Raw genomic sequence first — 15,223 nt, forward strand, 5'->3', positions numbered from 1 at the left:
TAGATGGTAGGCAGAATAAATTAAAATTCTAAAGAATTAATAAAGGATATTGATCCTGCATATTAAGCTCAAATAGTCCATATTTTATCTTGGTGCCTTATGGAAGTTGGGTTTATGCGGTTTCATACAGTCTTTTCGTATTGGTTCCCCAGTTCCACCAGTATCTCTTGATTCTTTTGGTGAGTTCGCATCACTTGGCATGGTGAAGGGAGGTGGTGCCATTAAATAATTTATGTTCCTGAAACGTTCATGAAAATAGGTGAGCAGGTAAGAGACTTCTGAGGAAAAGCTGCACATGCGTATCCGTTAGGAAAAGTGATGTTACCTGTTTCACTCCAATTACTTTTCAGTAATTCCCCTTCTCTGAGAAAATGAATTTTAGTAGTGAAGTATCTTTTGGTGAAGCTATGAGCATATATTTGATAAAACAACACGGGGAAATCAGAATTCAGCTGTTTGACTACCTGGTTAGTAAATGAAATGTGTAGAATATAACACAAAAGTTAGATTGTTTCCTTTGCTGTTTACTACTTGCCCTTCACTCTGCTTTGGTAGCTCGAGATCTCTGAAATCATCTCTTAAATTGCTGCAAGTAGAAAAGTATTCTGTGAATCTTGCCGGAAAGAAGAAGAATTTGTTGTTCTGGCAGTGATGATCAAAGTCCTCAAGACAGTAGTGCACTGTCGCACCTCCCAATAATATCTCATGGTAAATGTCAAACAAGACAGACTTAAAGTTACAACTAAAACTTCCAAATATGTTAGGAAATGGTGCAGGGAAATATTTTGTTCGTTATAGAATCATAGAATGGTTAAAGTTGGAAGGGACCTTAAAGATCATTGAGTTCCAGCCCCCCTGCCATGGGCAGGGACACCTCCACTAGAGCAGGTTGCTCAAAGCCCCATCCAGTCTGGCCTTGAACACTTAATGTGCATTTGATAAGTATTTAGGATAGGTAGAATGAGGAATTTGCTGGGGTTTTGTTGTTTGTTGTTTTTTTTTTAAATCCAAACATACCCCCTCCTTTCTCTCCCAGCTTATAGTATTGTACTTAATGGCATTGTGCTTTCAAATTTGTCATAAAAGTGTAATGAATCTGGTGATCAATAGCTGGCTGTTGCGTTCTTTCAGTACTGAAGAAGTAATTTAATAGCTGAGGTTAACAGAAGTCAATTTTCTTCTCCGTATAAATATCAATTATCTGTTACATTTAATGATTATATCTCCAGTTTCGCAAACACTTATGTGCTTTGCTTTACATGTGAATAATCATAGATTACAGCGAGAATTGCGGTGTGCGTGAAGCTGAACTGATGCGTGACTGCAAAACTCGAGAAGTTGGTGACGATCTGGGCGTTTTGCAGGGTTTTCTAAGCAGTGGCCTGTGGCATCATTTACCTTTCTTCTCTAGGTAGGTCATTGCACTGGAGGAAAATGGGGCCACTCGTTTTTTAGCAGGTTTTTTGCTGTCTGACTTTGGGGAGCAGCTGGAGCGCTCTGGCTCGGCTTGGGCAGCCCAGCCAGGCATTACGCTGCCTCTATAGCTGGAAACTGTGGCACCGTATAGCAGCTGCTCCCTGGCTTCAGGAGGTGCAACTCGGGACCTTGGGAGATCAGAGAATGGTTAGAAAAATTTAAAAATGGGGTGGAGAGAGAGGTTCTCCAGCAGAAATGCTGGGGGCGTTGTGTATTTTGGGGTCTTGGAGCAAGCGTGGGAATGGTCTTACTTGATTCGAACCTGTGCTGTGATAGACCTGATCTTGGGGTCTTCACTGCACTGTTTCAGACTCTGCTGGGAAGTGGAATGATTTTTGTTTTGGCTGCTGTGGAGCTTTTTTTAACCTTTCTGAAAAGGAATTGGTTGTGGGCAGGGTGACTTAAAACAGCAGCTACGGGATAACACATAGAGGCATCGTTTGCCCAAACTGGTTCGGGAGCGGATCTCTCTGTTACCTTTGTGTAAGGAACCAAAGATAAACTATCCAGGGTTTGCTCTCCTTAGAGAAATGTACCTATTTCATGCACTCTCCTCGATTTTTCTCCACGCTGCTGCCAAAGCTCAAGCCAGAAGATGGCAGAATATCAAGGATTGATTAAGTGCAACCTGAGCGGAGCGCTGAAGGTGGCTGCGAGCGGCTCCTCTTTCTCCCAGTGCCTTGCATTTACTGCCTGACATCAGATAATTCAATCTGGCCTGCACGCAGAGCATCTTGTGTTTATCATTAAAATTTCATCCCAGCGGTTACGATGCTTGTTTTCTGGGTCAGACCTTGAATCCCTTTTCATTTGAGACAGCGGTGTTTGTGGTTACCTCACTCCCAATCAATGTTGTATTCGCCAGCCTTTCTACAGTTACACGTCTCAAAGGATCTTCTTTAGAGGGACGTTGTCCTCCCCCCCCCTCCATGTTCAATTCAAATGTAGTTTCTTCTTTAAGTCAGGGCTTACTTAAAGCAATTATATGTCTGCTTGCTTGGCTTTTATAAATTACTGCTGATGATTAGGTTCCACTGTAGCTAATACTGTCATATGTTTGGTTTCAGTATGGAATGCCTGTATTTCTTCACCTTCTGTTAATAAAATCTTAAACATATCTCTATTTTTTTTATTTTTTAAAAATTTTATTTTTTTAAAGCGTGTTCAGATGGTAAAATTGCTGCTTTCTCTTCCTCTTGGCAGTGTTGGAGCCACGCCGATGGGTGTAGTGGGAGGTTAGGTCCTCCTGGAGATACTGATCTCGGAGCGTGTGTCTGGTACTTGTTCGCCCTGTGGTGTCATTACGCGGTGGATCCTGTGGTGTGACACGTCCATAACCTGTTGTGAGGCTGTTTTGCCTCTGACTGACTCTGTGTGAAATACCACACGCGCAGCTGTCCTTGAGACCGTGCAGTAAACTTGGCCTGTGTCGGTGGTGGTCGTCTCACCTCACAACTCGCCCCCTAAAACCACCCCTGAGAGTCAGGGCCGTGGTTTATTGTGCATTGTATTAATTTTTTTATGCTTGTGGAAAGGGCACTGTGGTTTTACTGCTGCTGTTCGTAGCTATGAAGATTCCCAAATGAAAATAAAAGACGAAATCCAGTCAGACAGCCCTTCCAAAGGCCCAGAGATATAAAGGTATCTACTTTTTCTTTCTTCAGTTTTCTTTGATGAAAAAAGAGTGGTAGACTGCTAGTTAAGGGCTTGCATAAATGGAGATTTAAGGGCTATGCCTCTGCTGTGCCATGGACACGGGTCCAACAGATGCTGCCTGGAGTCCTGCATCCTGTACAGACTCGGCAGGGAATCAGCCCTCGGTGGTTCTCCTTATATTTTAACTTCAGAGGTTTCCTCCCTCTCACAGTAAGTACCATTATCTTTCCTAGAGGTTTTATTTTCGTGAGTTAGGGCTGGTGAGGTTCATCGGCTCCGAGTGCCTCGATAAATCTGCAGATTAACGCTTCCTCCCCTTTCAGGGTGGAGCGCACCTGGCACAGATGGTGTTTCTCCAAGTGGTGCTTGATAAAGGCAATGAGAAACAAAAGAACTTTCTAAATACCTCGTGTGGTTGGGGGAATCATCTGGTTTAGAGATAGTGATACATTTTGATTCTCTCATACTGAGAAACTAAATGCACTGAAATAATTTTCATACATTTGTCTTCATTCTGAAGGAATCTTACGGGAGCTATAGGTTAAACACTGCAGCACTTTCGAACAATTTGGGCCTTTCAGGTTAAGTCATTACGAGCAACATACAGAGGTAAAAGTAGCTGCTACTATATGGGAGATTTCTTTGTTCTCTAAAATCACCTCCCACGCTGCTTTCCTCTTGCTCAAAGGTGACCTGCAAATGACTTTTTTTAAAAAATGGGCTTTAGCTTCATAATGATGTGTGAAACTAGCCCGAAAGGCTTGAAAACACTTTTCTGCACTTTTTAAAACTTCATGACAACTCTCATCTAATTTGGTTTCTTTGCTATAGGGCTTGTGGGCTATTCTCAAGGTATTTATTATTAGCTCTTGCATCTTAATTCACTGTGCAGACCTGAGGAAACCAAAATATTAATTAGTAATGAAAATGAAGAAAAGTTAACAAACTGAAGTCTTAAACAGCCTGAATAAACCCCTGCCTTATTTAATTGCTGTAATTTCACTTGTATAATGGCACAGCTTTGAGAGGTTTCTCCTTCCCCTCCCGGTGACTGAGAGCCTGGATGTAAAACAAAGCAATAAGGCAGAAGGTAAAAATATTTGCCTTTTTCCTTCAACCTTTCCCAAACACCCTTTGTGTTTTCTTCACTCATTCTCATCACTGTTGAGCAGTAATAAGTGTCAGACCTTTTTTTTTTTTTTTTTTTTTTTTTCAAGTGAGTCACCTTTAGGAGGGTTGAAAACAGGATGACATCATGAGTGTGGAGGGGTCGAGTGACAGACTTCGGGAGTTAGGTAAGGTTGTGTTAAGTGACAAACGCCTTGGCTTCTCTCTCATCTTGTGAAAAAGAGCCTTTCAGGTGAAACCAATAGCAGAAGCTTGATACTGGCTCTTTGTGGAAGCCGCTTTTCCAGCCTGCCCGACCATTAAGCTATTGGTTTACCTGTCGGTTTCGCTGGGAGGGAGATGCTGCTGCAGGGAGATGTCCTGTGTCACAGTGATGCCCACTATTCCGAAGTCACAGTAGTTATTTTTTGAGCTTGTAAAACCTAGTTTTCTGCTGAGGCCAGACGAACCCATCCTTTTATCTAGTAAACTTATTGAACGTTTCATTTTTACTGTTTTCACAACCTGCCAGCCCCTGGGCTGTTGCCCTCAGTGCCTAGGGTTCAGGTGATACTTTTTCTCTCTGCTCTTTGCAGTGTGTTGCAGTTTGTGTTCCTTCCAACATGTAAACATATCGATTTATGTCATCTTAAGATGATGTTTTCTCCCTTGTACCTGAAACTGGAGCCACTGGTTTATTTGTTGCACTATATGTTTGTCCTTTGTGAAATAATAGGGCTGATGGACCAGATCCTTCCCAAATTGCATTATAATTGCTCTTGAATTCTTTTGAAAAATATTTTTTTAGGCAATACGCACAGTACTATGTTTCCTCAGTCAGAGCAGCTGGTTTAATTAATGGGCCGGGGCTGACGCAAGCCACTGGAACCTTCATCTAAACAATGGGAGATTCTTGGCCTTTAAAAAAGAAATTACTAGAGAGAGTTTGGCTTTCTCTAACTTCTGCTTTTGTAAGAGTTCATTAAAATGTTTTGCCTACCATATAACCCTTTGGCTTGTTTCTGTTCCCTTGGTAGGACGTTTGCCTGTGCTTAAAATTAATAAGAAGGTGAGGCACGCAGAAGTACTTAGGGTGGCGGAATGTTAATTTTATTACTGAGAACAATGATAAGTGGCAGAGGAACTGCACGCCATCTCCAGCAGCTTAACCCACTTTCTAGAGCTATGATCTCCTAAACGAGGCCTTAAGAAGGAAGGGAGAAGCTGTCGGCAGCTCAGTTTCTGTGAGCGTGGCCCACAGACGGACGTGGGTTGACAGATTGGAGAGTCAAGTTCCCAGCAGAAGAATTTGGGAACCGATCACAGGGAAACACATCAGAATGCATTTCCTACATGTTAAATCTTTCCACATCCATTTTGGTACGAATTAGTCACTTTTTTCATAGCTGCACTCCTATACCAAGCAACCCCAAGTAATGTTTGGATGGGATCAGGGACATTACTATCCTACTTCACACTCTTCTGTCAGTGGTAGGATTGTTTCAGATGCTGGTTTTGTTTTACCCTCATCTGTTTTTTCTTGTATTTTATGGTGTAGCTTTCTGCCATGCTATGTAATAGCAGGAAATTTTCTCTTTTCTGGTCCATTTGTATTTGATTTTTTTGTCATTGTGTTCTATTTTATTCCTGTCACCATATAAAGTACTTCTTTACTCTGTCGTTGCTGCCAGACTGTTTTTACTGATTATTTCCCTTAAGGAATCCCTTAGCCAAGCTGCCTGTTGGTTATATATGTAATGGCAAAATCAATGTCTTTAACTAACTGTAAAGGCTTGGGGAAGAGTGGCTGGAGCTGCCTGGCAGAAAAGGACCTGGGGGTGTTGGTCGGCTGTCGGCTGAACATAAGCCAGCAGTGTGCCCAGGTGGCCAAGAAGGCCAACAGCATCCTGGCCTGTATCTTGGTCATGGTGAGTAGGACTCAGGAGGTGATCGTCCCCCTGCACTGGGCCCTGGTGAGGCCCCACCTTGAGTGCTGTGTCCACTTTTGGGCCCCTTACTACAAAAAAGACACTGAGGTGCTGGAGCGGGTCCAGAGAAGGGCAATGAAGATGGTGAGGGGTCTGGAGAACAAGTCTTGTGAGGAGCAGCTGAGGGAGATCAGGGTGTTCATCCTGGAGAAAAGGAGGCTGAGGGGAGACCTTCTCGCTCTCTCCAACTCCCTGAAAGGAGGGTGTAGCCAGGGGGGGTCGGTCTCTTCTCCTAAGGAACAGGCGATGGGACAAGAGGAAATGGCCTCAAATTGTTTACATGAAAGGGTTCTTAAGCCTTGGAATGGGCTGCCCAGGGAAGTGGTTGAGGCACCATCCCTGGAGGTATTTAAAAGACGGGTTGACATAGAGCTTAGAGACATGGGTTAGTGATGGTTTTTTATCAGAGTTAGGCTGATGGTTGGACTTGATGATCTTAAAGGTCCCTTCCAACCGAGACAATTCTATGATTCTAAATATGAACACAGGAAGGCTTGGGAACTTCTGTGTTGCTCTGTGAGGCATCTCACGCTGTGGAGCTCTCCGTTATCCCTCACTTAAGAGAGAAGTTGTGGGTCTTAACGTTGAGTATAAAAATGGTGATAGAATCCATTTAATTTCTGTACTGTGTGTTGCGATTGAGGTATTTTTGATGAAGAGTTTTCTTTGAAATCTAACATTATGAATTACCACTGTTTTACTTGAGCCTTATAGAGAAGATGAAGCTTTGGAGCAATTGGAACCAACGTACAAAGGTGTTTGGGCTTGGCTTTGCATGTTTAATTGGACCTTATTCTTCAGCCTACCGAGGGGGTCTCTACTAGATACCTTAATTAAGCACATGAAGGACCGGTTTGTTGCTTTTGGTGGAATAAGGATGAAAGGTCCAAGATGCTTGTTGCAGCAAGACAATGCAAAACACTCATTATTTTACTGGCTTATCAACAGGCATCCGTTTAAACAGAGCTATAGCTTGAGACTGTTACTTGAGCAAAATTCCTACCGACTTCAATAAAATGCACTGACATTGTAAGGACTTCATAATAAGATCTGTTGAGTATTAACAGATGGTCACCGACTGCCTGAAACAAAGTTGTTGGGTTTTTTTTGTTGTTTTGTTGATCACCGCAGGTATCTGGAAACTGAACAGACTTTGCCTTCTGGAAATCAAACCTGACTGTGAAACAAAGGTTTTTCTTTCTCCTGCCTTTTTATTTTCTTGCTACAAATTCTTTAGAGAAAACGGGGCAAATGTAAACTGATTTCTGAAGTGTCTTATCAAGAGCCTTTTGGTGTTCAGACCAATTTAGTGTAGTAAGACTTGCCCTGGAGCGCTGTGCTCGAGGCAGCCCACAAACTGGATGGACACCAGCATCCCGTTTGAGCAGAAACCCGGCGATGGTCTAGTTGACTCGTGTGTTTGAAGTGAAATTGTGCAGTGCCAGCAGTAAGCAAGCCATGGAGGAAAGCAGTTTTGTCTTTGCTGCTGCCACGGACTGAATGAGCGGAGTCTCGACTGTTTTGAAAACGTTCCTGTTAACAGTTTTTCTTTTGTGTATTTGTCAGTTTATATATTAGTTGCAGTTGTACTTTGCACAAACACTAATTAGACAGCCATCAACACTCAGGGCCAAAGGCTTACTAACAATGCAACTGTGATAGCAGTGTCTTAATTGGTTGAGTATAATTGTCATTAGGCAACGATAAAGACATCTGGGGCTCTGGAGAGAGATCAGCCTCCCCCTCCTCTTCTTCCCCAAATTTGTTCTGGCTATTGCTATCCAACACGGTTGAGCTTTTTCAGATGAGATTCTGTGTTTTGACCAGTTTCCTGATGTTTTTCTCCTTATGAAATCGTCTGCCTCTTCAGCACCACTTCATTAGAGCGGTGCCCGGCCTCCATCTCCGCTTCCTCCCACATGTGCTCGGCACTTCACCACCTGCTTCCCAGCCATCCTGGGACAGCAGCAGCTTTTCACCCCCGGCTCCTGCTCCTTCCCTCTCCTGCTTTTCGCTCACGTGGGAGGGCACCAGGAAATTGTTCATCTCATTATGACATTGCTGCCAATAAAAAGTAGTTGAAATGCTTTTGATTAGTGAGTAGGTATTGTAATTATAGTCTGTTTGTAGATAGCATGCGAATGTAATTTTTTTTCAGTTTGTGTATACCATATGTATTCCACCTATTGGTGCTCCTTTTCAGCAAGAATTTTCATGCATATCTGTAAAGCTTAAGCTGAATTCGCAGACTAATTTTTACAGATTTATACATATCTGCCCAGAATTACAGAATAGGCTTGTCAAAGAGAAGTACAGTTAGAAAAATATAGCTCTTGTCTTTTCTCCCACTGCTACTTCCCATGTGTATACACTGAAATGTTGAGAAGAACGGGAGCGGAGTGAAATGGAAGTCTCTCAAAGCTGAGTTACTTGGGTGGAGAGTCTCTGTTGGCCACAAGGAGAAGGGTGGCTCTGTCTGGTGGATGAGGAGAGAAGGATGCGGACTCAGAGCTGACAGTCAGGTGCTGTGTGGACCAAACATCTCAGGAGGCATCAGGGCAGGGGTGTGTGGAGCGGGGAAACTCGGTGGTGATGGCAACAGACTCTTTCTTCTTGTGCTCAGGAAGGCAAGGCTTTGAGCAGCTTTTCTAAATGAAGTAAATCAAGTATGGTCTCTACATTTAATTTTTTTTCTTTGAACTTGAGAACTCATAATTTGTAGGTTTTGGGGTTGGGTTGGGTGGGTTTATTTACGCAAGTGGCTTATATCAGATGTTGGACTATTTACCTGCCACAGCAATAATCATCTCAATACCCCCACCAGGGGAAAAAAAAAAATAGCTGCCGAATGCTGTTGGTATGATAGCAAATAGAACGTATTTGTTGTTATATTAAACAGTTGGTTTTCTTTCAGTCCAGCAGAAGACTATGGGGGCTTCTCATAGCCATCTCGACAGAAAATTTGGTAACTGAATGAGGTTGGGGGACTGTGCCCATTTGGGGGCAGAAGACTTAAATCTTGGGTTCTTTCATTCAGGAGCCAGTAATCCAAACAAATTTTCATGGCGAAGTATAAAGGCTGTTGTAGGAAATGAATAGAAATGCTGAAATTATCTAGAAGTAGGTACCGTACAGTGCAGTGTGTTCTTCTCTTCAGCTATCTATATTGATATGGCAGATTTGCCAATTATCTGCAATAAAGCAGCCTTTTTATTTTTTTATAGCAAGGCAATGCTTTAATAGTTTAAAAGCCTTTTGTTGTGGTTACAAATTGAAAGTGTGCTGCTCTTTACAACAGCATTAAAAGCAGGGAGTTGAACCATTAATTTTTTTAGTTCTGAATTGGCTTCATCTGTGTTTGAAATTCTTCCAGTTCAGTTCTGGTACAGTCCCAGTGTGCGCTGGAAATGGGCATGCGGTGGTGATGGCCAACGGAGTGTGTTGTCAGCTGAGGAGATGGTTTATATTTCCCATTTGCCCCTCCTGGGTTGCTGCCTAAACCTGGACCTCCGCTTGTGTTTCCAGCATGGTCTTGTAATGTCTCTCCAAACCCTTTAGGTTTGCCGTGTGGGACCGAGATGGTGTTATGTGCTTTGGGAAGGATGTGGTTGGTGGTGCTGAGTGAGGAGTTGGGGGGAAGGAATGGGGGCAAAGATGCCCTACTCCCTCCTCTTCCTGATGAACCTAAAGCACTGGTCCTGTCTTGCAGTGCACTGGTGGGATTTTTGGAGAGCCATGAATGGAAGTAGGGTTTGGTGGGTGCTGGCAGGGTTGTCTCATGACGGAACTGGAATGAGCACTATGGCCAGGATCCTCTTCTGGATTGTTCTGTGGTATCTGAACCTACTAGAACATACCCAAGGTACATGTAACAAGCTCTTGTGTTCCAATAGGTCCTTGCTGGGGTTGGAGAACAGCACGGCTTCATGGTATGGAAATGAAAGCTCTTCAGCGTGTATCTGTCCGTCACTGGAGAGGAAAGGGGTGAGGATGAGGAGGCTGCAGGGTGGTCTATTGCAGAGCCTACCAAGCAGAGCCAGTTTCTGGGTTCAACAGGTCCCACCGCAAACACATTGGAATTTGAGTTAAATTTATTTCCAGCTGATGGTCAGAAACATTTGGTGGCTCTGTTCCAGTTTGAGTTTAGCTGTAGCGGTGGTTCAGGTTCTTCTTCAAGAACAAAGAATGGTTCCAACTAAATGTTGACTTTGACTCAGATAAAATTAAAGCCCTTAATGTGGCACTGTGGTGTTGGATCTTTAGTTCCAAGATTGCAGTCCATGTTAATTTTTATGGATGGTAGCGTGTCTTGAGCCCTGGCTCACTTGAGTTGTGTGCTGTGTAGAAAAAACAGAAGCCACTCGGGGAATTAGCCAAACCCGTGTCTTTTCCCTATTCCCGTCATTCTGTTTTCTCCATCCATTACTCTTTTCTTTTTACATTCCTGGACTGGACTATGTGAGAGCGAGTGTATATATATATGTGCACTAGGAGGAGATGCTGTTCTTCCTTGCTTATTTGGGCTTGAAAATGAGTATTCTGTCACTTAGTTCTGACAGTTCTACCAGTATTTTATGTCTCCCTTGAAACTCACTTTTCAGGGTCACGTGGTGACAGGAGAATTTTGGCTTCCACCTTGAGAATACTCTGCTACTCTTTGTAGTTGAGAGAGGTTTGAAAACATGACCCCAACCAACCCAGACATGAAGGGAAACAAAAAGCAGCTCAAAATTAAAATGCTTTCAAAGCTTTACGTCTGTGTCTTGTTGAATGGGACTGCAACAGGTCTGTGCAATTACCTGTCCCGTTGTGTTTTATCTCCAGGTTTTAAAATATCCAAAATGAGCACTTTTCAGTTTTATAAACGGAGGATGTTTGTTGTGGACTAATCTGGACTGTTTGTTCAGTCCAATGGGAATCATTTTGCTTTGCTTTGGGGAAGCTTATTTCTTGATCTATTCTTTTTAAGTAGTGCTGCTGTTAATTGGAAATTAAAGCAAGATTTGTGGAGGGATTTGAGCTTCATTTGCAGAAGGAGGAAAAGGAAGAAGTGCTGTCCCACACTGTTCTCTCTCATTTTCCTTCTCTCTTACCACGTAAAGCACTGAAGAGGAAGCCAGTTGACAAGGACACGGTTTTCCTTTCTTCCTGATTCAGTGCAGAGAATTAATGTGCATCTCTTTCTGCTTGACAGGCTTCACCGCCCCCTCAGGCACTTTAATTAGTTGCATAAAGCGGAGCATTTTCACTCAGAGCCGTTGGAAGTAATCTGCTCTGGAGTACCTGTAGCCCAGTTGCATGGTACTCCCCAGAGACCAGGGTAACCTCAGTCGAAGTCCAATGTCTTCTAAACCTTTATTAAGCACTTTCCTTCACCTCCTTTGTAAACAATTAGTTTCTTGTTTTCCTCATAAACATAGGACAGCCAGATTTCTAACCAGTAGACCTTTGAGGCTTTTAAGAATCATTCCCTTGAAATACTTTTCCCCCAAAAGTTGGGATATAACAACAAAGCTGACAGAGCAGGAAGCACTTTTCATTTTCCAACAGAATCCAAGGCTTGGGTATGGCAGAGAAGGAGATCTGAGACTGCTTGACAGTGTTAATTGTCACAGTTCTGTCAAAATGTATCTTAACTAATTATTCAACTGTTCCAAATAACTATTTAACTATGTTCTTTGACCAGTCATAGAGGGAGCTTCTCTACTTTGCCTGCAGTGTGTTTTTAATTTAATAGTATGTTGTGTGCCCCAGCATAGATGGCACAGAACAGTTTCTGTGGTGCTTGCTGTGTTACAACCTTCATTATTTCAGATATATTCAGTATTATCTGAGATGTTTAGTTCTATTTTTTTTTATTTTCTCATTGGCAAACTATAGTTTGATGTGAAACGATAGTTTTTCTGATGTTTCAGTGAGAGCTCCTTCTGCAAAGACGACTGCTTTAATTCCAAAGACAACACTTAATTGTATTCATTAATTGTGTTAAGTCTTCAGAGATGTAGGCAAATCTGATCTGTTGATGAGGCATTGAGAAGTTTCTTTCTATAAAGAGCAGTGGCTTAGAATCATAGAATGGTTAGAGTTGGAAGGGACCTTAAAGATCATCGAGTTCCAACCCTCCTGCCCTGGGCAGGGACACCTCCACTAGAGCAGGTTGCTCAAAGCCCCATCCAGCCTGGCCTTAAACACTTCCAGGGATGGGGCATCCACAACTTCCCTGGGCAACCTGTTCCAGTGTCTCACCACCCTCACAGGAAAGAATTTCCTCCTAATATCTAATCTAAATCTCCCCTCTTCCAATTTGAAACCATTACCCCTTGTCCTGTCACTACACTTCCTGACAAAGAGTCCCTCTCCGGCTCTCCTGTAGGCTCCCTTCAGATATTGGAAGGCTGCTATGAGGTCTCCCCGAAGCCTTCTCTTCTCCAGGCTGAACAACCCCAGCTCTCTCAGCCTGTCTTCATAGAGGAGGTGCTCCATCCCTCTGATCGTCTTCGTGGCCCTCCGCTGGACCCGTTCCAACAGGTCCATGTCCTTCCTGTGTTGAGGACTCCAAAGCTGGACACAGTATTCCAGGTGGGGTCTCACGAGTGCAAAGTAGAGGGGTAGAACCACCTCCTGTGACCTGCTGGCCACACTTCTCTTGATGCAGCCCAGGATGCGGTTGGCTTTCTGGGCTGCAATTTCTGGGCTGCTTTCTGGGTTGGATGGGTGTATGCGTGTGAGCTCTTGTATGTACATAAATGCTCTCGTTAAACAGCCTTTCTTTGGCATAACCACAATCACAAATTTTTAAAGACCGGGAGGAAACAGTTTGAAGTTTTGCCATGATGTAATTTAGACTCGTTACTGATTACCTTTTTCCCCTTGAGCCCGGCTCTCCTTGTGTTCCAGTTGTAGAGCTAATATCGATAGTTGGTAACCTGTGGTAGCTCAGTCGTGTCGTTCTTGTAGCTCCAATTTACCTGCCTGACTTAGTAGACGTGATGCTGTAGTCAATAAACGGGAATAAAATAAGCAAAGGTGATGGGTTTGTCCACAGAGTGTGTAAACAGGAGGAGAATCACTCTAGGAGCTGTAAGTGGTTTTAAGTTTTAAGATGCTTTTTGTTTCTTCCTCCTTTCTCCTGCAGTGACCTCTTTTCAGATGTTCTGGGATGAATAATAGCCTTCTTTTCCAGATATACATCAGGAGAAGTGAGGTTGTGGGACACTCGCACCTGGGACTACACAGCCCCCATCCTGGAACCAATGCACGGTCCTGGTGATGCTGGACCTCAGCCACATGTCTCCTTTGTGAGGATAAACAGCTCTCTGGCTGTAGCAGCTTACGAGGACGGTAAGTAACCACAACTCTCCTCCCTATTTGAAAAAAAAAAAAAAAAGCAACAACAACAAAAAAAGGCTTTACAAAAATGAAGCAGCTGTGCTCAGCTTTTTGTGTGTCTGTAATCCTGTACACACACACACACACACACACACACTTGCTTTTATGTGAGAAAGTTGGCCAATAACCCTAAATGCATTAGGAGGCATTGGAACATAGCACCCATTAAAACTGATGTTTAATTCCTACTGGAACTGCTACACAAAGCTTGAGTGCCAGGCTGTAGTCCAGCCAAACTATCTTAAGCAAATAACTTGTTTTGCTATAAAAATATTGAATATTCTTCCACCAGCCTTCTCCTCTGTCCAAAACTCCCTTGGGGTGCTGCGAAGCTTTGTTATGGGAATACTGGTAAACTTGCATGTCTGATTAATCGGCGTCCTCTCTTGCTCTTGGGATAGTGTGTGGATGCACATTTCCTTAACCGAGGTATTGGTTTGCAACAGTGGGTTATTATGTACTTTGATATAGAGAAATAAAAAGTGTGGCATAATTTTTAATGAAACCCTAATAAAATCCTGCTTATATGCATTGTTTTAAATGTACTTAGAAGTTTATAGAATGAGCGACGAGAGCCAGAGACCGACCGTACGTGTACTGGACGTGGGAGCGGCAATTAAAAAAGTCAGGTTTGGACAGTGCTGGCCAATTGGGATCCTAAGGCGAGTTGCTGAGGCAGAACTCGGCTTCTATCGTCTTTCTTTAAAATGTAGGATTTGACACATAAAAAACCTCGCCTCAGATATGAATAAAGAGCATTTTTGAAGTTAGGGAGCTTTGTACACATACCATCTTTGATCCTGGCACTTCTGTGTGTGAAAACAACTGAAGATGGGTAATCCAAACAAAATCTCTAATCCTTGTATTTTATTTTAGAAATAAATTAAATGCTTTATATGTGAAAACAACTGTTTTGAAGTGATCAACATCCTTGGCTGTTTTTCTAGCATGAAGGACGCTCGAACGGTTTTCTGTGGCTAAGAATTGTTGATAGGTGATGTTTTCTGACAACAGCAAGTCTGGTATTTACAGAATACTCATTAATATTATTTACTTGAGTCATAGGAAATTATAACACGGTGATAGTTTTAAGTGTTGACTTTTTGTCCAGCATGCCAAACAGTGACTAGCAGAGGGTCTTTGTTTGTTTCTAGTCTCCCACTGACTAATCTAATAATTTGTCTAGGGTTCTTTTTTCTGTCATATTCCTTGTTGTCAGACCTGTGTGTACTGTGACTGAACTAGTTTGCATAAAGCTCGGTGTCTTTTATTCTTCTGGGTAGAAATTTTAATGGGCTCTGTGATATGGCAGTTACTCTGATTTGAGAAGCCTGGTCAGAATAGATTAGTTTCTATGTGAACAGGGAATTATAAAGACTGATTTTAGAAATGTTTACTAACTGGAATCTGAAAGTATGTATTTACAGTTTGGTGGAGAGAATTATTTTAAACTTGGGAAGGGAGAGGACGACTTTGAAGATAATGTGTTTGATAGTTCTTTGTTGTACTTTTCCAGCTCCCTTTTTCTCTTTGTTTGTAAGTTTGACTAACACAGAGAAACCATCTGCTCGTGTTGGAGGTGGTGCTGTCAGGCAAAGAGTCTAGAC

General features: G+C 42.8%; 1 protein-coding gene across 1 annotated transcript in view; it reads left to right on the top strand.

Annotated features, from left to right (window-relative positions):
* Positions 1-15,223, top strand: part of FBXW8 (F-box and WD repeat domain containing 8) — a 57,309-nt gene that overhangs the window by 14,379 nt on the left and 27,707 nt on the right. Inside the window, exon 5 of the mRNA XM_074159676.1 lies at positions 13,411-13,568. Coding sequence (XP_074015777.1) covers positions 13,411-13,568 — 158 coding nt within the window. The remainder of the gene's footprint in view (positions 1-13,410; positions 13,569-15,223) is intronic.

The sequence above is a fragment of the Numenius arquata genome, chromosome 16 (assembly GCF_964106895.1).
Source record: "Numenius arquata chromosome 16, bNumArq3.hap1.1, whole genome shotgun sequence".
NCBI lineage: Eukaryota > Metazoa > Chordata > Aves > Charadriiformes > Scolopacidae > Numenius > Numenius arquata.